The following is a 27,573-nucleotide window of genomic DNA, read 5'->3' on the forward strand; positions in this document are numbered from 1 at the left end:
AAATTAATAGTTTGAGAAACTGCATAAAATCAAACATGCTTATGTCAAAATTTGATGCTTAATAATCTAAATTGTATGTTTTACCAATGTGAAACATGCCAAACAAAAATATAAATCTCATGACATAAAAATTATCTCTGGGCTAAACTCTTAATTTAAATATATTCAAATGGTTTTTATGGTAAACTATCAAATTATATTCCAATTCATAATCCCTATAGGTAAATTATGAAAATAATATGATCTTTTATCCTAATTAATTATATTAAATATAATAAAGATCCTGTGAGATAATAATTATTATATAAAATATAATCAGTTACAATATGATATCTAATTACTTATGTGATCCTTATTTTAATTTTATATATAATTTTAATTAATTAAGGATGGCTAATTCTTAATATACATTATGATGGTTAATTCTTAATTAATTAAGATTATATGGATCACTAGACATTTTAGACATATAAAATTAACTCATAAGCATGATTAGATATAATCAAATATGCATACGAGTATTTTATTATCTAAAATTATTGAAAATGTTATATCCTCATAATTTTCAATATATCAAGAAGTTTCAAAAAGAGACCAAAATCAAATCATTTTCATGGCATAAAAATGAAAGCTCTTTCATATCGAGATTAATCGGCTATGATATCAAATGTAAGAAATCTTTAATACCAACTTGTGTTTCTAAATTATTATGACCGGAAATAAAATAGTGTACCTTCAGCCATTATTGTCAAGAATTTCTGCAGTGATTTCTTCTTCAACTTTGGTACTTCTCGGCTTAAAACTCTCGCTTTAAATGATATAGAAAATCATTTTGACTTCAAAAAAATATTGAGCCCAGGAACCAAAATTCTTATTTATATAGATGTTCTCAACATTTATTATCACCAACTCATAACGTTGAAGAATTAATTCAAATTTATAACGTTCGGACCATAATGAAAAATTTAATGATATTAAATATTTAATAATAATAGTTATATTTAGAATTAAAAAATTAAAATATTTAAAACACAATAAATGAAGAAATTGATTATAATGAATTATGAATCTTAATGAGAACGGTTACATTATTATTAAATATGATATTTAATAATAACGATTACACGATAAATATTATGATATGATTAGAATGAATTCTACGTTATTAAGAAAATTTTTAAAAGCAATAATCTAATATGAGTATGTTTTAAATATTTTTATACATAAATTGTAAAGTGTAAACAGTGAAGAATGAATGCTACCACTGCAGTCTTATATCAGTGTACACATCCAATGAATATAGCATCTGAAGCAAATTACTCAAGCATGTAGTATGCATGCTAATGTTGACTGGTGCAAAACTGGCTCTTTCTGACATTGAAATCCCACAAGCCAAAAAGGAGAGCAGTGAGTGGCCAAATCCCCAAGCATTAATGAGTGATCCATTCATTGCATTTCTTCATTTAAAGATGGATACAAAACTGGACACAAAACTAAGGAATGAACATTACAATCTTAACACCTAACAATGATAGATGAATATCCATTACAACAAAAGTGTACAGAACTGGACATTGCAATCTTACACAAAACCTAAAAATGATAGGGACAGTGAACTGGACACAAAACTTAGGAATGCAGCAGCACAACCCAATCTACTTAAAGCACATAACATTGATGATACAATCACATATGCCTTTTTATTTAGACCAAGTGTACAAATAAGGTAAATTGCAATCCAAAAAAATAATCGGAGCTTCCCAATATAATTTCTCCCTCGATGTACTCCTTGGCCAACTCGGAATTACTCTATTTGGAATTACTCTATTTGCTCCTTTACATATAGGTGGACCAATTCGATTAAAGAATCAATATCCTACACCTAAAACAAAGAATGCTTGTCAAGAGAAATTAATCGTTGAACCAACAAAAGTATATAACCTACAAAGATGAAATCGTTAGAAGATAAAATCATTAGAATATAAGGAGAAATTTATTGTAGAAGTCGCATGTACAATCTAACGTTACCTCTCAGGGTTATATTGATGAGGATATAAAGTGAAGTAACCTTTGTATATGAATAAATACTAGTAGGCCTATGTAGCGGAATTAAATAAAATCACAATCAAATATAACACCAAGATATACATGGAAAACCCCTCCAGTGTGAAGGGTAAAAACCACGGGGTAAACTAGAGATAATTCACTATGAGAATAATGAATATACAAATCTTAATCTCTTGCCCTAAACCCTAGCAACAATCACAAGAGAATAATTGAGATATAAGGATCACGTCACTATCTACGATATCTAAAACCTCCCCAAGTAATCACAACAAGAGTCTACTATAGATTTGATCTAACTTGAGATGAGAACACTGCTAGATGATTGAAAATAGTCTCTCTACGTTATCCTTATTTTCTTCTCTTTCTTTCTCTTGTTTTTCTGCCTTTTTCTTCTCCTCTTTGCTACTACGAAGATCACCACATTGCTGCCCAAAAAGCGTAGCTACCTTCCTTGTCAAAACGCAGCCACCATACCTCTCTTATATTGATCTAGGGTTAGGTTAAGAGGGGGTGTGGGCTGATAAAGCCCACCATGGGCTGAACCCACTTTGGGCTATCAACCCAACAATCTCCCCCTTCAGCCCATAAGAGAGGTTATCCCATGACTCCTCAATATGAAGCCATGTCGACTAGTTGTCGGTATATCTCCTGTCTTTCTTTTGGTAAAGTTTTTGTCAATATGTCTGCTCCGTTGTCATCTGTGTGAATTTTCTAAAGCTGCAACTGCTTCTCTTCAAATACATTTCGAATCCAGTGGTATCTGACATTTATATGCTTTGACTTGGAATGAAATATTGGGTTCTTACATAAATAGATGAGACTCTGGTTGTCACAATGCATCACATAATTTTCCTATTTCAGCCTCAATTCTTATAAGAATTCTTTCATCCATAACATTTCTTTACATACCTTTGTAGCAGCAATATATTCTGCTTCTGTGGTGGAGAGAGCAATACACCTTTGCAATCTGGATTGTCATGATACAGCTCCCCCTGCAAAAGTAAGTACATAACCTGAAGTAGACTTCCTCGTATCTATATCTCTGAAGTAGACTTCCTCGTATCTATATCTCTTACCATATTTGTATTTGTGTAACCTGTCAACACATGTGATCCACCTCCAAAGCTTAAACAAACCTTAGAGCTCCCTCTAAGTTATCTAAAAATCCACTTCGCTGCTGCCCAATGCTCTTTGCCTGGATTTGCAAAAAATCTACTAGTAACACCAATTGCATATGTGATGTCTGGCCTCGTACATACCATTGCATACATTAAACTTCAAACTGCTGAAGCATAAGGAACCTTTTGTATTTTCTCCTTCTCCTCATCACTTGACGGACTCTGTTCTAAGCACAACTTAAAGTGACCTGCAAGAGGAGAACCAACTGGTTTTGCATTACTCATACTGAATCTTTCCAATACCTTCTCGATGTATTTCTCCTGTGACAACCAAATCTTCTTATTTTTTCTGTCACGGGAAATCTGCATACCTAGTATTTGCTTTGCTGGCCCCATGTCCTTCATTGCAAAAGACTCACTCAGCTCCTTCAATTTGTCAATTTTAGACATATTTTTCCCAAGAATAAGCATGTCATCAACATAAAGTAAGAGAATAATAAAATTCTCACCAAACCATTTGATGTACACACAATGATCTAAAGTCGTTCTTTTGTATTCATTTTCTATCATAAATGAATCAAACTTTCTATACCACTATCTTGGAGCTTGCTTTAGCCCATACAAGCTCTTCTTCAATTTGCACATCTAACTGCTCAACCTCCAAATCCTGGCTAGCAGCAATACCAAGAGCAATACGAATAGAAGACATTTTAACAAAAGAAGAAATAATCTCTTCAAAGTCAATACCTTTCTTTTGACCAAAGCCTTTCACAACCAATCTAGCTTTGTACTTTGGTTGAGAACAATATTCTTGAGTTTTCAACCTGAAAACCCACTTGTTCTTCAAGGCCTTCATTCCATTTGGTAGTAACACCAAATCATAAGTGTGGTTTTTCTTAAGAGCATTCATCTCTTCCTAGCAACTAACCACTTATCTTTTTGCTCACTTTTAACTGCTTCTTGATAATTCTATAGTTCACCTGCATTAGTAAGCATCACATGCTAATTTGTAGAGTATCTTCTGGAAGATTAACGTTGTCTAAAAGATCTTCTCAACAGAGGTTCTGCAGGAAGTTGCTCTCCAACTTCTTCTTGCTCAACATGTCCTGCAGGTAGATCAATATCAGACTCTACACTATCTTCTTGCACATCTCCCCCATCACCCTGATATACTGGAGGAGAAATTGGGTCACAATCTGCTAATCCTTCTACATAAGTATTGGCTAGTGCCTTCTTCTTCAAATCTTTAAAAGTTTGATCCTCAAAGAAGACTACGTCTCTACTTCTAAACACCTTCTGCTTTTCTGGATCCCAAAGCCTGTAACCAAAATAATCATGTGAGTAGCCAAGAAAAATACATTCTTTAGACTTACCATCTAGCTTAGACCTCTCATTGTCTGGAATATGTGCAAATGCATAACAACCAAACACTCTCAAATGCCTATAGGAAACATCTTTTCCTAACCATACATGCTCTGCAACATCACCATCTAGGGCTGTACATGGTGATAAGTTGATCACATCAACTGCAGTCCTCAAAGCCTTATCCCAAAACCTTTTAGGTAGCTTGGCCTGTAAAAGCATATATCTGATCTTTTCCATGATGGTGCGGCTCATCATTTCTGCAATTGTATTATGCTGAGGTGTACCAGGAACTATCATCTCATGTTGGATTCCATGTGACCTGTAATAATTATTAAATAATCCTGTATACTTACCACCATTATTTGATCTTATGCATTTCAATTGCCTTTTTGTCTCTCTTTCAACCCTAGCATGAAACTCTTTGAAGACAATAATAACCTGATTTTTGGTCTTCAAAGCATAGGCCCAAACTTTCTTGGAAAAATCATCTATAAAAGTGATAAAATAAAGTGCACCACTTATACCAAGAACATCAACAGATCCACCAGGAGTTTTTGTTCTCAAAGGATCACATACATCTGTATAAACATGGTCTAAGACATGCATTTTTCTAGACAAAGCAGGACTAGCAAATGAAACTCTATGTTGTTTACATGCCAAACAATCAATACAAGAGTTCATATATATACCTATGAGGTTTGGCAATACCTCTCTCTTGGAAAGAGCTTGCAGCCCATTCTCGCTCATATGTCCCAGTCGCCTATGCCTCAACTCTATGCTGAAGTCTTTTTCTATAGCATTTAATTGCTCACCATAAACTTTAGCCTGCAACCTGTATAAAGTGTGATATTTCTTTCCATTAGCTATAACAAGAGAACCCTTACTGACCTTCCATTGCCCTTTGTGAAATATGCTATTATAGTCTTCATCATCTAGCCTTCCAATTAAAATTAAATTCAGCCTCAAGTCAACCACATGTCTCACATCCTTAAGCACCAACTTGTAGCCAAGGTTGGTCTTTAAATGGATATCACCCATGCCTATGATGTTTGTTGTGCCATAGTTTCCCATCTTGACAACACCAAAATTTCCAGACCTGTATGTAGCAAAAAACTCCCTCCGTGGTGTAGTATGATAAGAACCACCTGTGTCAATCACCCACTCAAGATCCTGACATGCACAAGAAAAAATATCATCAGAATGAGACAAAAATATCACCACCCTACACTATAGTTGTGATATTATCTTTTGACTCTATAAACTCCACTTCTTTTCCCTTTTTCTTGCTCTTCTCAGGTTACTTGTATTGGTTCTTGTAATGTCCTTTCTCACCACAATTATAGCAAACAATATTTTTTCTTGATCTTGACTTACTCCTACTCATGCGTGAACTGCTTCTAGATTTTGATCTTCCTATGTTCTCTAAGATAAGTGTCTGTGAATCATTCTGAGATGTTGCTAGACTCTTTTTTCTCAACTCCACATTCAACAAACTGTTTGTTACTTGACTCATAGTGATAACACCATCTGATGCAGAATTACTGAGGGAAACCACTAGTGTCTCCCAACTTTCTAGTAATGAACTGAGAAGTAACAATGCCTGCAACTCATCATTAAGAGACATTTTTATAGAGGATAACTGGTTAGTAATACTTTGCATTTTATTCAAATGCTCAGCAATAGAAGCACCCTCTCTATATTTTAGGCTCACAAGTTTTTTGATCAAAAAAGTTTTGTTGCCAACTATTTTTATTTTTCTTTCATAGAGACTTTCTAACTTTTTCCAAAGAGAATATGTAGAAATTTCAGTAGAAACATGGTGAAAGACACTATCATCAAGCCACTGTCGAATAAACCCAATTGTTTTTCGATCTAACCTCTTCCACTCATCATCTGTCTTAGTTGTGGGTTTTGCACTATCCCCATGCAAAGGTCCATGCAAATATTTGCAATACAAGAGATCTTCCATTCTTGGTTTCTATATCATCCAATTGTTTCCATTTAAACTAATCATGCAAGAAACATTACTGGCCTCCATGTTCAAATACAAAAATTAAATCACCAAAACCCTTGCTCTGATACTAATTGATGAGGATATAAAGCGGAATAACCTTTGTATATTAACAAATGCTAGCAGGTCATGATATGCAACGAAATTAAATGAAATCACAATCAAATAGAACACCAAGATATACGTGGAAAATTCCTCTAATGTGAAGGGTAAAAACCATGGGGCAAACTAAAGATAATCCACTATGAGATTAATGAATATACAAATCTCAATCTCTTTCCCTAAACCCTAGTAACAATCACAAGAGAATAACTAGGATATAAGGATCACATCACTGTCTATGATATCTAAAACCTCCCAAAGTAATCACAGCAAGAGTCTACTATAGATTTGATCTAACCTGAGATGAGAACGATGAGAACAATACTAGATGATTGAGAACAGTCTCTCTGCGTTGTCCTTGTTTTCTTCCCTTTCTTTCTTTTGTTTTTCCGCCTTTTTCTTCTCCTCTTTACTGCTGCGAAGATCACCACGTTGCTGCCCTTTTCTGTTAAAAAACATAGCTACCTTTCTTACCAAAGCGCAGCCACCACACTCCCCTTATATTAATCTAGGGTTAGGTTAAGAGGGGGTGTGGGCTGTGGGCTGATAAAGCTCACCATGGGCTGAACCCACTTTGGGCTATCAGCCCAACATATGCTCCATTCAAGAATTTCTCATCATAAATCACATACCATAATAGCATAATCCATACATATTCAAACTTAAGCTAGAACTCTAATTTGATATTAATATTCATAATATTGCTAAAACTCTGACCTGATATTGAGATGTTGTAGAGAAGCACATGTTGATTGTGAAGAGCTTTACTACAAACCCTGCGTGACTGATTTAGGGTTAAAAAAAAAAAAAAGAGTGAGACGCGGGGCCACCCTAGGTCAAGCGCTCTTTTTTCTACCATTAAATTAACTGATTAAATGATCATTTTATTACTCGTAAAATACTAATTAAATATCTGATATCAGATACAATGTCTTCCATCAGTGCAATAGATAATATTATAAAAAAATAAAATAAATTATTTTAATTTCATAATTATAAAGCATAACTATAAAGAGACTAATATAACTTTTAAAAGTACAAACAGTAAGATGTTATAAGGGTTCAAATATAAGAGATAATCTAATAATTAGTGCTTAAGAAAAGGATTAAATAATAAAAATAAAGATTGTTGATTACTTTGAAAAAACTTTTCATTTGATAATTTTTTTAATGATCTAAATATCCTTTGTCACCTCGGTGGGTATTGTCAATCGTCACCCCCTACCTCGATGTGATCACCTTTATCTCGTCGCTCCCCTATCTCACATTTATCTTTTCCCCCACTTTCAACCCCCTATACCTCTATATTGCCCTTTATGTTCTCGTCACTCGACTCAACTCTATTCTTTCGGAGGAAGAAGTTTCGTCCCTTTCCCTCTTATGAAGGCTTCATATTCCTTCCAAAGTGTGTCACTAGGAATAGAGATGAACAGGTTATGGGCAAGGAAGAGAATACCACTTATCTTAGGGGTTGAGTTTGGTGGCAAAGACACATAGGAGAGGGCAAGAGGAAGGGTGTTGAGTAGATCGATGAGGTCACATAGGCAACCACAATAGAGGCAGAGGCAATGGTTGATAAAGAAAGAGATGGCAAGACACATATAGGGCATTAGAGGAAAAAAGAGCACCATATAAAAAATAATAAAAATTAAGAATACCTTTCGAAAATTCCAAAAGAGTGGTATATAAAGTATCATAGCAAAAGGGGATATATAGGTTATTAGAGCAAAAAAGGGGCATATATGGTATTAGAGTAAAAAAGGGGTAAATAAAAAAAATAAAAATTAAGGGCACCTTTCAAAAAATCTCAAAAAAAAAAAAGGTGCCAAATAAAGATAGCACTATCTTTAAAAAAATATATAACTATATTATTTATTTGATTGGGCCAACACAATTTTGTCCCTTCAAGATGGATCTAAAAGGCACGTTAATAAATAAAGAGTGTCTCTAGCACTTATAAGATATTGACTCTCTTATTTCTCAAATAAAATGAGATTAAATATGCTTATCAATTAAAATTTTTATATGATTTATAATTATGTTTAGTTTCACATTATTTGAGGAGCAAAAATATTAAGATATTGTAAGCATTGGAGTCACCCTCTTTCCTAATATATACTTTTTGAGGCTCACTACTAAATCCTAAACCCTGAATGGATCAAATAATATGGATTTATCCAAATGCATAATTCATCTTGAACTCTTGTGCCTCCTCTCTTCTAATTCAAATAGATTTTCTAATTATTATTAAGGATATTATAAGAGGATCAATCTTGATCACCAAGGTTATAAAAATATAATCTTACAAGTATATTCACTTTATATAACCTATGGTTGTTAAGTCTATTTATTTGATATTGATCTCTTATGGTTAAAAATATATATATTTTTTGGTTAAAAATATATTTGAACATGGTTGCTAGTTTGTAAAGATATATACGAGTATGGGTATCGATGAGGATGGAGGATATATTTTATTACTCATATGGTTATGTGATGATGATGGGTTCCCACTCTTTCTCATACTCATCTTTATCTCGTTTATATTATTATATTATATATAATATATATTAATAATAATATAAATAAAAAATATTTGATTATTGAATCCAATACCTATAATTCAAACATTTCAACATTAACCACAAAATCAATTATATATATATATATAAATAATTGTTTTTAATATATTTAAATTTTATAAAAAAATAATAGAAAAATAAAATAATATATTTCATCAAAAATTAAGATTTATTATGTGATGAAATGTATGTACGGTATGAACTTTAATTTGAGTAAAAATACTTTAATTTTTATCTATTTAATATTAGTTCTTAATTTTTTGCTTATATAATTAATTAATATTTAAGAGCAAATTGGAAACGTCTAACATCCTTTGAAGAGGATAAAGATTATTATAAGATAATTAATAGATATTTTAGTTTAAATAGAATTATTTACTTTTAAGATTTTATTACCAGATACTTTATATGTTTTCTTATTTATATATGATCCGTACGTGAGCATGAAAATTAAAAAGCAGAATTAATGAAAAAATTATTAACTTATGGATTTACTTGGATATATTTATATTTATTTATTTATGGTTATATTTGGAAATATTTATATTTGAATATTATTGTGACATATGAACTTTGTGAATATTATTATTATTATTATTATTATTATTATTTATAATTTTTATTAATAATAATAATATTTTTATTTTCTAAACTAAAATGGCAAATGTGTGAGTTCTTTACCTTATGAAAATTTTTGTCACTACTTCTATTTTATCTAAACGAGGAATAAGATGAAGATAGAAGATAAAAGATAAAAGTAACGGAAGAAGCATTCCCCTCACCTCCTCCAATTCTATTGACATCCATACTCCAATTCATTTCATCACAGTACTGAAGTTGTGATACGGGTTAAAGAAATGAAGTCGTACTGTGCTTTATTTCACCTTGGAAAACTGGATGATTGTTCTTAGCCAACGCTTCTGAGCCCTCCTTGCTCGGTTTCAGCAGCCTTGGTTACGTCGCCAAGAAACACAAGACGACCTGTGGAAATTTCAATCCATTTGAAGTATGTTGATCATGGATAAAAATCCATCTACATTCATTAGTTCTTTATTCATATGGCTTCTTTTCAAGGGCACTATAGGCATTCTACTCTCAAAAGCCCAATGAATCTGACTGTAACTTTGAAGAACTTATACTAAAATATAATTTAATTATTTACTGATTTCTAAATAAAAGCTTTAATATTATGTTTTACATTATATCAGAATTTTGGTCAAAGACCTTAGGATCTATCGGTTCTCAAGTTTTGAGTCAAATAAGATTTTATTCAGCATTTTGACTTGTGCAGCAATTAAATAAATAAATTAAATTGTTGCATTTTTATCAAGGCCCTAAAACTATTAACTGTTCAACATGTAGTTTCGATCTGGGGTATTAAAATTCACCCAAGCTTTCACTGTGACCGGTTGCTTTCAAATTGATCTATTGACAAATATTTGGGTTCTCACTAGAAGCCAAAGTCCTATACTACAAAATGCAAGATAACTAATTGTAACTCAATAAGCATGCCCCTTCCTCATTGGGTCATCAGTTCTCTACTATCTTTTTCTGAATTAGTATACTTGAAGGCTAAAGATGACTGGAAAGCTTTCAAACTTTGAAAAGCAAAAAATTAAGGAAAGAGAAATACCATCTGCACGGAGAGCAACTTCCCTTATGCGCCTAACAAGTCCAGAAATTGGGTCACTGAAAACTTTAGTCTCCAGGTTGCCCTCGAAATACAAAATCGCCCTGTAATAAAGGAAGTAGCAAGTGTTTACCATTGACACTCATATATTTTTCCTTTGAAAAATATAAAATGCAAGAACATACAATCAATTTAATTAGACACATCTCACATCACAATTAACAATTCTCAATCACATAGATGATTGTCATTCACAAAATTACTTAATATATGTATATATATATATATATATATATATATATATAATTAAGAAATTTGTTAACATCATGGCAAATCAATACTCAATATGTCTAAAGGTCATGTTAATGGTATAAACATCGTCCATATAAGTTAACATAGATGTAGGATGTGCACACATTCAAGTGGTCCCATTTCCAAGTATGAACTTTGGACGAGAAAAAGCATATATCCTTTTGATTTGTTTACTCAATAGCACAAATTCCGTGGAACTCCTCATGATGATGAACTTACCGTAGTTCATTTAAGTTGATGAACTTGCTTTCATGAACAAATAGCTTAGCAATCTATATGTGGTCCTTTAGGATTTCAAGAAGTTCCTTGACATATAGGCAGACTACCTCACTGAAGCTGATGGCTCAATAGAACAGAATTTGCTCAAGAATCAGACAATATATTTCTAGTAAATAAGTTCTTAATCTATATTTTTTGCAGAATCAGAATCCAACGGTTCCTACATAAAGCAACTTAGGTTGTTGGCATATGATTCTTTAGTAAATTTAGATGAGAACATATCTGAACATTCGTTTGCTTCAGCTAAATAGTAATCAATATAATTAAATAATTAGTAGATTGAGATATCAAAGAAACCTCTGGTAGCAACAAAGAAAGGAACATATTCATTAGTTAGGCTCATTCATATATGATTTCCAGGATGAACTTGTGACACTGGTATAACGACATACCTCTCGACCACATTTAATGTGCTTATCGCACAGAATGACTAAAAAAACCAAAGAAACTTCAATGATTCATCACCCTTGTAAACATCATCTACAACTGTTTACATGTGAAAGGCTTAGAACATTTGGCATTTTTCGGTCCGAACTTCCTGAGTTAGCATTAATCGCCTAATTATGAATAGAATAAATTCACCTAAATCAAGATCATAAGTTCACCAACTGTGAATAGAATAAGTTCTCAATAATTGCATGATTATGGGATCATGATGTGAGAACCAAGTTAACAAAGGCATACAAGAAACTTGGGTCAGCAGTATTGCAGATAAAATCAATTGATTCAATTGCAAAGCCATATAGAACGAATGACATTATCGACATCGTTCTCAGCTATATTATCAGACAACTTACCCAGGCTTGACGTGCTTAAGGGCGAGGCCGCTGAGCCGATCAGAGTACACACAAACCCTGTGTCACTGCACGGCGCACAGCTCGGCGTACTCTCTCGGCTCCTCATTCTCAAGGGGCCGGCGATTGTTCCGGATCCCTCCGGTACCCAGCGAGAAGAGCACCACGGCGCGCCCGCTCCTCAGATATTTTTGCACCGGTTGCTGCCCCACCTTCCCGACAACGACCGCCTTCGGGACAGACAGATCTCCCGATCAAAACAAAGCCCGTCGGTTATCAATAGGGTTCGCCGTGAAATTTTACCTTGTAAACACCTTGGTCGAGGCCGCTTTCGAGGGGGCGTTGGAAGGGGGCACGCCGCTGGGGAGCCTCGGAGGCAGCTGTGGCATCAGCGGCGCCGGATGAGGGGGAAGGGGGAGTGGTCTCTTCCGAGCGAGGGGTGCCACCTTCGGACGTGGAGTCAGACTCGTCGGGGGAGGAGAAGCGGGAGGCAGAGGGGAGAAGGATCTGGCGGCAGAGTGGAGGACCGCGACAGATTAGGCGCTTGGAGAGGGAGGCAAAGGCGGAGAAGGAAGAGGAGGAAGCAGCCATCTGAGGGTGGTGTGAGCTGCCCTCTTCTTCTTGTGGTGCGATAAACCCTACAGCTTGAAATGGGGGTGACGGCTGGGGTTTTGGGCGCGGCGCAGCAAACGCGCTCGAGAACCGGGAAACGTTAGGGTCCGAGTCAACCCATGCAAATTAGCATGCCTGCCATTTTTGGGTTTTTTAATTCATTAATTAGAAAATGAGTAAATAATTTTGTTTATTTTTTTAATTTCTCAATATTTCAATGCATATTGGCCTCCAATTCTCGGTATTTAAGAAGAAAACTATATTGGTATTTATTTTATAGAAGATTCTATACTATCTTAAAGAGGATTGATTGATGCATGTTAATATAAGTCGATCCAATTCATAAAAACAACCTTTTATAGGTCCAACTCAAGTCACGGTAAAGCATATGATATTGCATCCATCATAAGATACAGAATATATGACAAATTGATGTCATGAATACTTCTTAAACACACACACAAACACACACACACATACATATATACATACATACATATATATACATACATACATACATACATACATATATAAATATATATATATATATATATATATATATATATATATTTATTTATTTATTTATATTTATTTATATTTATATTTATATTAGAGTTGATGCTTAACACAGTTGATCTTTTATTGTTGGCTATTGGAAGGACCAGTTCACTTGCAGGTGGCAACGAGGACTTTCCTCGGCGGCAGCGAAGGCCGCCTCCCATGGAGCAAGGCCAGATTATCCAAGAAGAGCACGTCCCCTTCCTCCCACTTGAACTGCACGCTCTCCTCCTCGATGATCTCGCCGCACCTCTTCACGACGTGTTCGGGTATCTCCGACCCGTCCGCCATGGTCGCCGAGCTGGTCTCCTTGCCATGCATGCCGACGACGGTGTTGAACCACATGCGCCTTGCCTTCCTCCCCGGGAAGACCCGAGTCAAGGGCCGCGGCCCCAAGATGGTCGTCGCCCCGCCGTTTGGGAGCCACTCGATGTTCATTCCCAGTGCCCTGGCCCTGCACCGTTGACTCCATTCATTAGAACTACATGCTTCTGCTGTGGAGGACGAGATGGATGATGGTACCTTCGCTCTGCTTCGACCGGATCGGATGTGCCGAAGGCCTCCTCCCATCCTCTTCCCCTCATGGAGGTGGTGTCGTTCTTGCTGACGGCAGTGAAGGTGTATCGCAGTCCCTTCTCCTCCATCTCCCTCACGTTGTCGGGGTACTCCTCAAGCATTCTCTCCGTGACTCGAAAGCTCGGCACGAAGGGCGTCTCACCGCCCTCCGGCGGCGGCACTTGGCAGAAAAGGATCACCTTGGTGGGGAATTCGTTGATCTGACCATCACATATCAGTAAAAGGTACATATATCTGATCACTTCATCGATCGAACAAGGAAGCATGGGGCTTCGAGCTCACCAGAACCATCTCATGGTGGTAGTATATGAATTCGGACAGGGGTCCTTCGTTGGCGGTCCACACGCGCTTGTGGATGTGAGTCCTTGGCGCAGGGCCGACATAGCGAATGTCGTCCCACCCGAAGGCATCGACGATCTCGTTGAAGCCCTCGGCGTCGCGCACGTCGAATCCCCTGAAGAGGACGGCGCTGTGCTGCAGCAGCTTCTCCTCGAACCACTCCTTGTTGGCCTTGAGCGTTGCCACCAGTGAGCATAGGCCTCGCTTTTGGGCTTCGGCTGGGCGGAGCACCAGCGGCATCTGCTCTCCGTCAACGAGCTTTTGGCCCTTGCATTCGCCCACCTCAAACTCGTTGTTCACCACCTCCATTACTGCTTTGGGACTCTCTCTCTCTCTCTCTCTCTCGCTCTCGTTTGTGTGTGAAGAGAGGATCGTGGCCTGATAAAGGAGAAGCCACGCTAGTTAGACATTAGATCCATTAGAACAGACAAGAACATTTTTTAGTGTAGAAAGTGCCAGAAACTGTTGGAAGGCAACGATGAATCCTATAGAGAACGTAGTATGCCAAATGTGTTGAGCTTTGGAAGCCATGTACAGATTACAAGAAGCTTTGGAGACTTGGTAATGAGTGATTTTGGCTTGTACTTGTCGAGAGGAAATCCTTCAACGACAACCATAATTAAGGTCACGTATTTCTCCATTCATAGAAAGAAAAAATGAGTTATATAGCAGAGCCCAGACACTAACCATGCAGCCGTTTCACATAGGCTCAAAGCTCCCTGCAACGAACTGTCGAGAGTCAGCACTAACTTAGCTAGAGTGTTTCATCCCAAGTAGCTGCTCATGGCCATTAATCAATCTACATTTTGTGTACTCGTCCAGTAAGTTTCTACATATGAATCTCTCAGCTTTTCATATATACTAATGCAAGCGCAAGAAGTCCTGATTCATCATTTCACTTGTTCAAGTACATTTAGATAAATCTCAATGTCACTGTCGAACAAGTTCAAAATATCAAATGACGTCTCATAACATGTTTCATGAAGCAAATGTTGCCAGTGTCACCCAACATAGAACAATAACTTCAGATGAAACTTGGACAAACAGGTCCTTTTGATATGCCAAGGCGAACTTCCATCCCGTGATGCATGTCCAGTGGCTTGAATGTTTCCGAGTCCTGTGGCACTGCAAATCCGAAAAGAGAAAAAAATATTAGACAACAACACAGCATGTAAATTCAAAAACAATAATGGAAAAAGAAAAAAGAAAAAAAAAATTATAAACTGTGACAGACTCATTTAAGTAAAGCATCATAATAACCATAACCAGTTCTTCTAGTTGTACTGGAAGATAGCACTACCAGTAAGTTGGTCAAAAAGCCACACTTCACTCAACACTCTAAATCTAAGGCTCACGAGAATTGCCAACAATCTGCTAACCCATTTGTCCAAAACTACAAGCAGCAAATTAGATGAAAATTATGCATTGCCCTGCCATATATGAAGGTACATAAGAGCCATTGATACTTGGAAATCCATATTGATAATGATCTCAGACTCATTACATAGGGTCCTCTTTCCTGAGAAAGCAGGGTGCATTGTGCATACATGTGTCAGCATGCTTAGCTCTTCACCATGGACTATAATTGTCACATGCTAAATGAAAACATAGAACAATCCTAAATGAAGATATTGATTTATCAGCAGAAATAGTGAGGAGCAAACTAGGATAGTCAACAAAATATCATAAAATTCCACAATTGTGATACAAAGATAGCATTATATCCCTTACAAAAACAATATGCAAGGAATGCTAGACATATGCAAAAACTTCTCAGAGACTAAATTTGAGAAATTGAAAGAGATAAAACTTGTAAAAGAAGAAAAAACACATACAGTTAAGGTAATCTTCAAAAGCAAAATCATCCAAGCCACCAGTGAGAGCCTCAAATCCTAGCATGGAAGAGGGCAATGCTCCAGGAGGTCTTTGGAATCTGCAAATGATAATGCAATCCTATTAGGAACATAAAGAGTTATACTAGATAAAAGAAGTCACATTAGTATCTCAGATATTACATGCTAGGTCAGCCTCACATATCAGAAATTAATACTCATCAGATTCTTACCCCATTGATCTTAAACACATTGTTCAGTCATTTCCTAACAAACAAAGATTGGACACTAAGAAATATAGGTGCACACTCTCAGAGTACCTCCAATGGCTTCTAGATGTTGACCAAATCATAAGCATTAGACAAGATATACACTTGGTTTTAGGTGTGAACTTGCAATTATTGCATTAAATATGTGATATCAGAACACCATTTATCTTTTCTTCACTTCTAAATTTCTTCCTAGCTCCTTGGTATTTCCAGCACTTTGTTATTGGCAAATAGCTTCTTGATAAAACCCTCATGTCATTTCTTAGCTTGACTTAGAATAAAAGTCCATACAAAAAATGCAAACCAAAATTTTCATATAAGATTTACCAATCCTATGTCTACCTCACAAATGGTCTAAACAGAAATTAATACTTCAAAAATAAATGTTTAAATTTTTTGCATATTTTAAAATTATGAACCACCTGAAGCTATTCAAGATGCTTGACAACTAAATACATGTTTAATCCAAATTCAGGTTGTCTTAAGATTTTTAAGCCTGAGTCCATGCTCCGACACAACCTGCCCAAATTTGGGAAAACTTATGGTTTGCATGGTCAAGTTACACCCCCTATATAAACTTAATATACTCTTTCATTGTATTTCAATCTTATGTGTAGGTCATCTATATTCAAATAAAGAATATTTATCCTTAAACCATTAAGGAGCTGCATCAGCGAAATGTGAAATATGCTGGTAGATAATGATATTACCTAAAGGCAACCCTAGACAACAAGGACCAGTTAATAGCCAATGCCAGATCTTACGTTCTCCCTGTTGACCCATATCATATATATAAGTTAATGGGGGAAACAACCTAACCCACTTACCAGATCTAAATGAGAGGCCGATATATATGAAAAGGTTTTTGAATATCACAAAAAAAAAAAGAAAAAAACAGATGTATGGGCCAAACAAGTATAAGACAACAAAGTAACCAACTACATCAGAATATGAACTTATCAGCCAGTCAACCACCTTCATACAAACACTTCAATATGCAAGAGGAAAGATTTGGGAAAGCTGAACTCAGTCAGAGAAGGAACTAGAGATGCTTGGACCTTCAAGGTAACCCACCCCAGATGGGCCTCTCTTCTTTGGTTCATATTTGTCATATATATAAAGATGAGACAAGCTCAGAGCATATTTCCACTCACTAAAACGTTCTGATTCAAATAAAAAATAGACGGAGAAACAATATTATACAAACTTTTTCACCTACAATTTCACCGCCATACAAACCCATCCCCATGCTTATGTTTCTGATCAGCCTTGCTACAACTATACGACGAAAACTTCAACCATAAATATGCGCTATTTTTCTCTCGATTCAGTACATTTCACTCGATCAAGTAAGACCCCCTTAGATAATATACAGCAGACCACCATTAGAAGCCTGAACAAGTGCAGGAGAAAGCATAGAATACAACTCGCTACTCTGAGCTTTTAATAACTAGATCAAATAGTCAGTACCAATATGACATTCATAATCAGTGGCTGTTGCGACATTGCACATCGTGACTGTGATTTTGCTGAGAAAATAATACATACCTGGAGAGAATTTGGGCATCGAGATCTCTCCTCAGATTGAAAGCCGTTCCGTAGGTAAGGTCCAACCCCATCCGCTTCTTCTCCTCCCAAATTTTACCCGTCTGGTCGAGATCAGACCCAAAGACACACCAACGACAACGAAATAAGGATTAGGGTTAGGGTCAGCATAAGGTTAAAGTTCGAGAAACCAGTAGAAACCCGGACGATCGGAAGCCAAAACAACGAAATCAAACGAAAACGGCAGAAGGATGGGATCGGGAAGGGTGGGTTACGGATTCGCGAAGGGATTGGAGGGGATGGGATCCGACAACGTCGCCCTTGACGGCGTGCAACCCGAAGCGGAGGGCGTCGTGGTTCGCCACCACCTCGTGCTCGATCACCGATTTCGACGACATCCTTGCCTTCTCCACTCTTTGCTTCGGCTCGCTCGCTTTCTCTCTCTCTCTCTCTCTCTCTCTCTCTCTCGCTTCGTTTTGGTTCTGCGGTCGACGGCGGCCCTATTAATCCTGCCTCGGCGTGGGTATACTTGATGGGCAAGAAAGAGCGCATCCCTGCGCTTTGAGATGAGTGCATTGCAGATGGGACTATGGACGGTGAGATTTGCGGGAGAGGAGCTGAGCCACTGAGCGCTTGGATCGCAGATATGACATGTTTCTTGGATTTCATATCGCTCATATAATATCACTTAAAAATCGTTAAAGAAGGGTTAACTCAGCGTTATAATGAAATAATAATTGACAAATGGGATGAACATTGCCATGGATAATGTCGCTATTATTTTGACCCATCACAATCATGAAGTCACTAAACAAACATGATAACAAAAGTTGGACGAATCTCAAACCAATAAGATTTAATTTGAGGAAATATACGTTATTTACCTATATTTTTACATAAGAGTTTTTAGATACTTAAAATCTTATTCTCTCTTATATTACAAACTAAAGAGTATGGATGTCAATAGAACAAAAGGAAGTAGGGGGAATGTTTCTTTCATTCGTCTCATCTTTTTTATCTTCCATTTTTATCTTATTCCTCGTTTAGATAAAACAGAGGTAATGATGAAAATTTTCATAGAGGCAAAGAACTCATGTATTCGTCATTTTATTTTAAAAAATAAATTTATTATTATTATTATTATTATTATTATTATTATTACTAAAAATTATAAATAATAATAATAATAATAATAATAATAATAATAATAATAATAATATTTACAAAGTTCACACGTCACAATAATATTCAAATATAAATATTTCCAAATATAACCACAAATAAATAAATACAAATATATCCAAGTAAATCCATAAGTTAATAATTTTTTCATTAATTCTGCTTTTTAATTTTCATGCTCACATACGGATCATATATAAATAAGAAAACATATAAAGTATCTAGTAATAAAATCTTAAAAGTAAATAATTCTATTTAAACTAAAATATCTATTAATTACCTTATAATAATCTTTATCCTCTTCAAAGGATGTTTCATGTTTCCAATTTGCTCTTAAATATTAATTAATTATATAAGCAAAAATTTAAGAACTAATATTAAATAAATAAAAATTAAAGTATTTTTACTCAAATTAAAGTTCATACAGTACATACATTTCATCACATAATAAATCTTAATTTTTTGATGAAATATATTATTTTATTTTTCCTATTATTTTTTATAAAATTTAAATATATTAAAAAATTATACATATATAATTAGTTTTGTGGTTAATGTTGAAATGTTTGAATTATAAGTATTGGATTCAATAATCAAATATATTTTTTATTTATATTATTATTAATAAATATATATTATATATAATATAATAATATAAACGAGATAAAGATGAGTATGAGAATGGGTGGAGACCCATCCTCATCACATACCCATATGAGTAATAAAAAATATCCTCCATCCTCATCGATACCATACTTACATATATCTTTACAAACGAACAACCATGTTGAAATATATTTTTAACTGAAAAAAAAAATCTTACATAAGGGATCAATATCAAATAAATGGACTTAACAACCATAGATTATATAAAGTGAATATACTTGTAAGGTTATATTTTTATAACATTGGTGATCAAGATTCATCTTCTTATAATATCCTTAATAATTATTATAAAATCTACTTGAATTAGTGACTCTAGCGCTCTTCAATTGATGCCCCCGTTAGGAAGAGTCAAGGCACGATAGTTCAAGATGAATTATGCATTTAGATAAATCCATATTATTTGATCCCTTCAGGGTTTAGGATTTAGTAGTGAGCCTCAAAAAACATAGAGGGTGACTCTAGTGCTTATAAGACCTTAATTTTTTTGCTTCTCAAATGTGAGACTAAACATAATTATAAACCATATGAAAATTTTAATTGATAAGCATATTTAGTCCCATTTTATTTGAGAAATAAATAAATTAATATCTTATAAGTGCTAGAGCTTCTCTTTATTTATTAACATGCCTTTTAGATCTATCTTGAAAGGATAAAATTGTATTGGCCAATCAAATAAATAATCTAGTTAGATTTTTTTTTTTTTTAAGATAGTGCTATCTTTATTAGGCACCCTTATTTTATTTTGAGATTTTTTGAAAGTTGCCCTTAATTTTTATTTTTTTTATTTACCTCTTTTTTACTATGATACCATATATGCCTCTTTTTTACTCTAATAACCTATATGCCCCATTTTGCTCTAATAGTCTATATACCATTCTTTTGGAATTTTTGAAAGGTATTCTTAATTTTTATTTTTTTATATGGTGCTCTTTTTTCTTTGATGCCCTATATGTCTTTTGTCATCTCTTCCTTCAAGTGGATATTATCAACCATTGCCTCTATCTCTATTGTGGTCACCTATGTGACCTCGTCGATCGACTCGACACCCTTCCTCTTGCCCTCTCCTCTATGTCCTTCCCACCAAACTCAACCCCTAAGATGAGTGGCATTCTCTTCCTTACCCATAACCCCTTCATCTCTATTCCTAGCGACATGCTTTGGAAGAAATATGAAGCCTTCGTAAGAGGGAAAGGGACGAAACTCCTTCCTTCGAAAGAATAGAGTTGAGTCGAGTGACGAGAATATAAAAAGAAGTATAGAGACGTAAGGGGTCGAGAGTGGAGGCAAAGATAAATATGAAATAGGGGAGTGACGAGATAAAGGTGATCACATCGGGTAGGAGTGACGATTGATAATACCCACCGAGGTGACAAAGGATACTTAGATCGTTAGAAAAAAAAAATCAAATGAAATTTTTTTTCAAAGTAATCAACAATCTTTTTTTATTATTTAATCCTTTTCTTAAACGTTAATTATAGATTATCTCTTATATTTGAACCCTTGTAACATCGTAGAGCTTGTACTCTTAAAAGTTATATTAGGCTCTCTATGATTATGAAATTAAAATAATTTATTTTATTTTTTTATAATATTATCTATTGCATCTGATATCACATACTTAATTAGTAATTTACGAATGACAAAATGATAATTTAATCAGTTAATTCAATGGTAGACTTAGGGTGGCCCCGCATCTGACTTTTTTTTTTTTTTTAACCCTAAATCAGTCACGTAGGGTTTGCAGTAAAAGCTCTTCACAAGTCAGAGTTTTAGCAGTATTGTGAATATTAATATCAAGTCACAGTTCTAGCTTAAGTTTGAATATGTATGGATGATGCTATTGTGGTATGTGATTTGTGATGAGAAATTCTTGGATGGAGCATAACCCTAACCCTGAGAGGTAATGTTAGATTGTACATGCGACTTCTACAACAAATTTCTCCAGTCATTCTAATGATTTTATCTTCTAACGATTTCATCTTTGTTGGTTCAACAATTAATTTATCTTGACAAACATCCTTGTTTTCGGTGTAACAGTAACAGTAGGATATTGATTCTTTAATCGAATTGGTCCACCTATATGTAAAGGAGCAAATAGAGTAATTCCAAATTTGCTGTGAAGAGTAAAAGTGCATGAAGTCGAGTTGGCCAAGGAGTACATCGAGGGAGAAATTATATTGGGAAGCTCCGATTATTTTTTTGGATTGCAATTTACCTTATTTGTACACTTGGTCTAAATAAAAAGGCATATGTGATTGTATCATCAATCAAGGAGCTTTTAAATGTAATGTGCTTTAAGTAGATTGGGTTGTGCTGCTGCATTCCTAAGTTTTGTGTCCAGTTCACTGTCCCTATCATTTTTAGGTTTTGTGTAAGATTGCAATGTCCAGTTCTGTACACTTTTGTTGCAATGGATATTCATCTATCATTGTTAGGTGTCAGTGTAAGATTGTAATGTTCATTCCTTAGTTTTGTGTCCAGTTTTGTATCCATCTTTAAATGAAGAAATGCAATGAATGGATCACTCATTAATGCTTGGGGATTTGGCCACTCACTGCTCTCCTTTTTGGCTTGTGGGATTTCAATGTCAGAAAGAGCCAGTTTTGCACCAGTCAACATTAGCATGCATACTACATGCTTGAGTAATTTGCTTCAGATGCTATATTCATTGGATGTGTACACTGATATAAGACTGCAGTGGTAGCATTCATTCTTCACTGTTTACACTTTACAATTTATGTATAAAAATATTTAAAACATACTCATATTAGATTATTGCTTTTAAAAATTTTCTTAATAACGTAGAATTCATTCTAATCATATCATAATATTTATCGTGTAATCGTTATTATTAAATATCATATTTAATAATAATGTAACCGTTCTCATTAAGATTCATAATTCATTATAATCAATTTCTTCATTTATTGTGTTTTAAATATTTTAATTTTTTAATTCTAAATATAACTATTATTATTAAATATTTAATATCATTAAATTTTTCATTATGGTCCGAACGTTATAAATTTGAATTAATTCTTCAACGTTATGAGTTGGTGATAATAAATGTTGAGAACATTTATATAAATAAGAATTTTGGTTCCTGGGCTCAATATTTTTTTGAAGTCAAAATGATTTTCTATATCATTTAAAGCGAGAGTTTTAAGCCGAGAAGTACCAAAGTTCAAGAAGAAATCACTGCAGAAATTCTTGACGATAATGGCTGAAGGTACACTATTTTATTTCCGGTCATAATAATTTAGAAACACAAGTTGGTATTAAAGATTTCTTACATTTGCCGATTAACCTCGATATGAAAGAGCTTTCATTTTTATGCCATGAAAATGATTTGATTTTGGTCTCTTTTTGAAACTTCTTGATATATTGAAAATTATGAGGATATAACATTTTCAATAATTTTAGATAATAAAATACTCGTATGCATATTTGATTATATCTAATCATGCTTATGAGTTAATTTTATATGTCTAAAATGTCTAGTGATCCATATAATCTTAATTAATTAAGAATTAACCATCATAATGTATATTAAGAATTAGCCATCCTTAATTAATTAAAATTATATATAAAATTAAAATAAGGATCACATAAGTAATTAGATATCATATTGTAACTGATTATATTTTATATAATAATTATTATCTCACAGGATCTTTATTATATTTAATATAATTAATCAGGATAAAAGATCATATTATTTTCATAATTTACCTATAGGGATTATGAATTGGAATATAATTTGATAGTTTACCATAAAAACCATTTGAATATATTTAAATTAAGAGTTTAGCCCAGAGATAATTTTTATGTCATGAGATTTATATTTTTGTTTGGCATGTTTCACATTGGTAAAACATACAATTTAGATTATTAAGCATCAAATTTTGACATAAGCATGTTTGATTTTATGCAGTTTCTCAAACTATTAATTTCTTTGATATTCGATGTGATATTCTCGAACTTAGTGGTGATAACTATAAGATATGGAAGGAGAGGGTTCTCCTCCACTTAGGGTGGATGAATATTGATTATGCTATTAGGTAGACAAACAACCTATTGTCACATCCTGAAATTTTTTTTTTTTTTTCATATATTTTCACACAGGCCAAATAAATAAACATCACTTTATTCATCATCTATAACCATTTATTACAATTCATTTATTCATCAAATTACAAATAGAAAAGTTAACTTCAAGAGTCATCCAAGTGGCTCTACCTAGCGATAGAGGAATGTTCGCTCTCCACTAGAATCCGATTTAGTACTAGAGGGAGGCTGCTCTGAAAATCAAAAACAAAGAAAATTCAGCAACGCTGAGTAGGAACCCCAAAAGTCAAATCAAGATAAATACATGACCAAAATTCAATCAATCATCCCATTGGCGTATATCAAGTACCCGAAGGAGCACTCCCCCAACAGCGGATGGAGAGGCTTTATCCTACGGGATGAGTTTGTGTTCTCCCAACAGCGGATGGAGGCAAACTCATATCACACTCCCAACAGCGGATGGAGTGGTGTCCCACACCCGCCAAAGTGGGGACACGTTCCTCCCAACAGCGGATGGAGGAACCGTCCAGCCGCCACGTCTGACGGCCCGCTAATCCCCGAAGGGAATCGCCCTACCTGCTCTTGGCAGGAATATAATCTCACACTGGTCATATCCATTTCGGGATGAAATAACATATTTAAAACGTCTCTTTCAAAAATCATCAATATCAAATAATATAAATTAACCCTCAATTGACTTGAACTCTAGTTTAATCGATTCAATTGAACTCGATTTACTAGAGCCTAACTGAACTGATCTCTAATCCTTATTTAACTGGTCTGGAACCACCCTAGACTAGTATAATTTAGACTAGATTAAGTTCAATTTAGGTTAAACTAACTTGAATAAGTCAATCAATTCGGAATCACCCTGAATTGATCTAGACTAATCAAGTATAGTTTAATTCAACCAATATTTGGGCTCAAGTTCAACAATAATATTGGGCTAGATTGAGCCAGTCCATCAATTGGTCATGTGCATTATACATGATTGAGCATGCATTACATAAAACTGATCCAGCCTTAGCCCATGGACTAGTCATAGCATATACCCATTAACAACATATATGAAAACATAATAATGCATTAAAAGATAGATGAAGAGAAAAGTTTTAATACAAAGAAATAACATTCTCAATTTGACTAGAAATCATAAGACATTAAAAGAGGGACTAGGAGATAAGTTTTTAACACAAGGAAATAGCTTTCTAAATTCAAATAAAAATCATGTTTTCAACACATAAAATTTCAACATATTCTAGTCATATTTTAAATCATTCAGAATAATATATTTTAAAATTCAGATCAAAGAATATCAAAAAGGGATTTTAGATAACATATTCTAGTCTAACAAGATTTTAATCCAGATAAGATTAAAGATAAACTGTAATACAGAAAATATATCATATAAAACATATACCTTTTTAACATATTTAATTCTACAATAAAAACCTTAATCATGGGTCAGAGAATATTTTGAAAACTTTAACTAATTACTTTAATACAAAAAAAATTTGACATTTAAAGAATTGATACACATTTTTCAAACTATAAAACTTTCAACATTTAAAGAATCAAAATAAAAGCTAAAACTTTTAAGAAAGGTAGGGAAAACCTACCTCTTGTCAATAGGGTGTAACTCCTCGTTCTCTTGTCAACAGGGTGTAACTCCTCGTTCCTCCCGTTGTCAGGCTCGACTAGGTAAGGAACGAAAGAGAGAAATCCCTCCCCTTTAAATAGGAGGTGGTGAGCCTCTATTAAGGGAAATAAAATTTAATTTTCGTATTTATTTAATATAAATTATTTCCATTTAATATACTAACAAATATGATATCATCATATTTGGAATACTTAATAGTTATTTCCTTAATTCATATCAACAAACAAGGAAGTAGATTAAGATTTCCTAAATTATGATGGCAAGTAAGGAAAACAAAATTTAAATCTCAATCTCAAATATTTGATTTGATTACATTTCTCCCCTCCTATAGGAAATTTGGTCCCCAAATTTAGCTTACCTTAGTAGAATAGATGAGGATACTGCTCTCGCATATCTTCTTCTCTTTCCCATGTTGCCTCTCGGTCTGAATGGTGTTGCCAACAAATCTTTACCAAAGGTATAATTTTGTTCCTTAGAACATGTTCTTTCCTTTCCAAGATCTGGGTTGGTTGTTCTCTAAAAGTGGCATCATCTTGTAGTTGTAGAGGTTCGTAAGAAATGACATGTGATGGATCCCTGATATATCTTCGAAGCATTGACACGTGGAATACATCATGGATGCTAGCCAAAGCCGGGGGCAATGCCAATCTGTATGCTACAGGCCCAACCTTTTGTAAGATCTCAAATGGGCCAATAAATCTTGGGGCTAACTTTCCCCTTTGACCAAACCTCATAACTCCCTTGGTTGGCGACACCTTTAAGAAGACGTGCTCACCAATTTCGAACTCTAGATCTCTTCGCCTTCGATCTGCATAACTTTTCTGGCGACTTTGAGCTGTTAATAATCTTTGGCGTATAATTCGAATATTATCAGCATCTTTTTGAATTAATTGAGGCCCCAAAAGCTTCCGTTCTCCCACCTCATCCCAATATACAAGTGATCTGCACTTTCTTCCATAAAGAGCTTCAAATGGAGCCATCTGTATGCTAGAGTGGTAACTATTATTATAAGAAAACTCAATTAGATGTAAGTGCATATCCCAACTCCCACCAAAGTCTAAAGTACATGCTCTTAAGAGATCTTCAAGAGTTTGTATTGTCCTTTCAGATTGCCCATCAGTTTGGGGGTGAAAAGCTGTACTAAATTTTAACTGCGTGCCCAAAGATTTTTGTAGACTTCCCCAAAATTTAGAGGTGAATCTTGGATCTCTATCTGAGATAATGCTAACTGGCACCCCATGATATCGAATGATTTCCTTAATATATAAGCTTGCTAGTTTATCCAATGAATACTTCTTGTTAATAGGAAGGAAGTGAGCAGATTTAGTAAGTCTGTCTACTATTACCCAAATTCCATCATATCCTTTCACAGTCTTGGGTAATCCTGTCACAAAATCCATAGTGACTTGCTCCCACTTCCATTCAGGAATCGAAATCCTTTGCAACTTTCCCGCAGGTACTCGATGTTCTATCTTCACCTGTTGACATATCAGACATTTAGAAACAAACTCTGCTATATCTCTCTTCATACCACGCCACCAATAGTTTTGGCGTAAATCTCGATACATCTTAGTAGTCCCGGGATGGATATTAAATTTTGATCTATGTGCCTCCTCTAATAATTGCATCTTTACTGGATGGCTTTCGGGAACACAAAGTCGATTGTGGAATGTAATAGAACCATCTTCGGCTTGGAGGAATTCAGATCTAGATCCTTGAGCTATGTCCTTAACTATTATTTGAAGATATGTATCTTCCTTCTGATTTTCTTTAACCTTTTCCACCAAATATGATTGTGCCATCAGACACGCAAGAAAACCTTTATTTGTCTCCGATAAAAGTTTAAGTTTTAAGTCTGCCAACTCCGTCATCATAGAATTCCTTTGAATATTCATATGGGCTACAAGACTGTAGGTATTTCTGCTTAAGGCATCGGCAACTACATTAGCTTTCCCAGGATGGTAGTTGATATTAAAATCATAATCCTTTAGAAAGTCCAACCACCTTCT

The 27,573-nt window shown here is 34.6% G+C and overlaps 2 protein-coding genes and 1 pseudogene across 2 annotated transcripts; all 3 read right to left on the reverse strand.

The window, feature by feature from the left end:
- Positions 1-9,972: 9,972 nt before the first annotated feature.
- LOC135666652 (uncharacterized) lies at positions 9,973-12,963 on the reverse strand (annotated as a pseudogene).
- Positions 12,964-13,487: 524 nt separating this feature from the next.
- Positions 13,488-15,065, reverse strand: LOC135666657 (clavaminate synthase-like protein At3g21360). The gene is made up of 3 exons (XM_065178282.1): positions 14,289-15,065; positions 13,953-14,206; positions 13,488-13,884 (listed from the first exon to the last, which is right to left on the reverse strand). Exons 1-3 carry the CDS (start codon positions 14,652-14,654, stop codon positions 13,539-13,541), a joined length of 966 nt encoding a protein of 321 aa, XP_065034354.1. The 5' UTR covers positions 14,655-15,065; the 3' UTR covers positions 13,488-13,538.
- Positions 15,066-15,207: 142 nt separating this feature from the next.
- Positions 15,208-18,494, reverse strand: LOC135666658 (cyclin-B1-2-like). The gene is made up of 4 exons (XM_065178283.1): positions 18,267-18,494; positions 17,995-18,095; positions 16,181-16,278; positions 15,208-15,470 (listed from the first exon to the last, which is right to left on the reverse strand). The coding sequence occupies exons 1-4, from the start codon at positions 18,387-18,389 to the stop codon at positions 15,370-15,372; spliced, it is 423 nt and encodes a 140-aa protein (XP_065034355.1). The 5' UTR covers positions 18,390-18,494; the 3' UTR covers positions 15,208-15,369.
- Between the last annotated feature and the right edge of the window lie 9,079 nt (positions 18,495-27,573).

Source organism: Musa acuminata, unplaced genomic scaffold (assembly GCF_036884655.1).
Source record: "Musa acuminata AAA Group cultivar baxijiao unplaced genomic scaffold, Cavendish_Baxijiao_AAA HiC_scaffold_1118, whole genome shotgun sequence".
NCBI classification, from domain to species: Eukaryota; Viridiplantae; Streptophyta; class Magnoliopsida; order Zingiberales; family Musaceae; genus Musa; species Musa acuminata.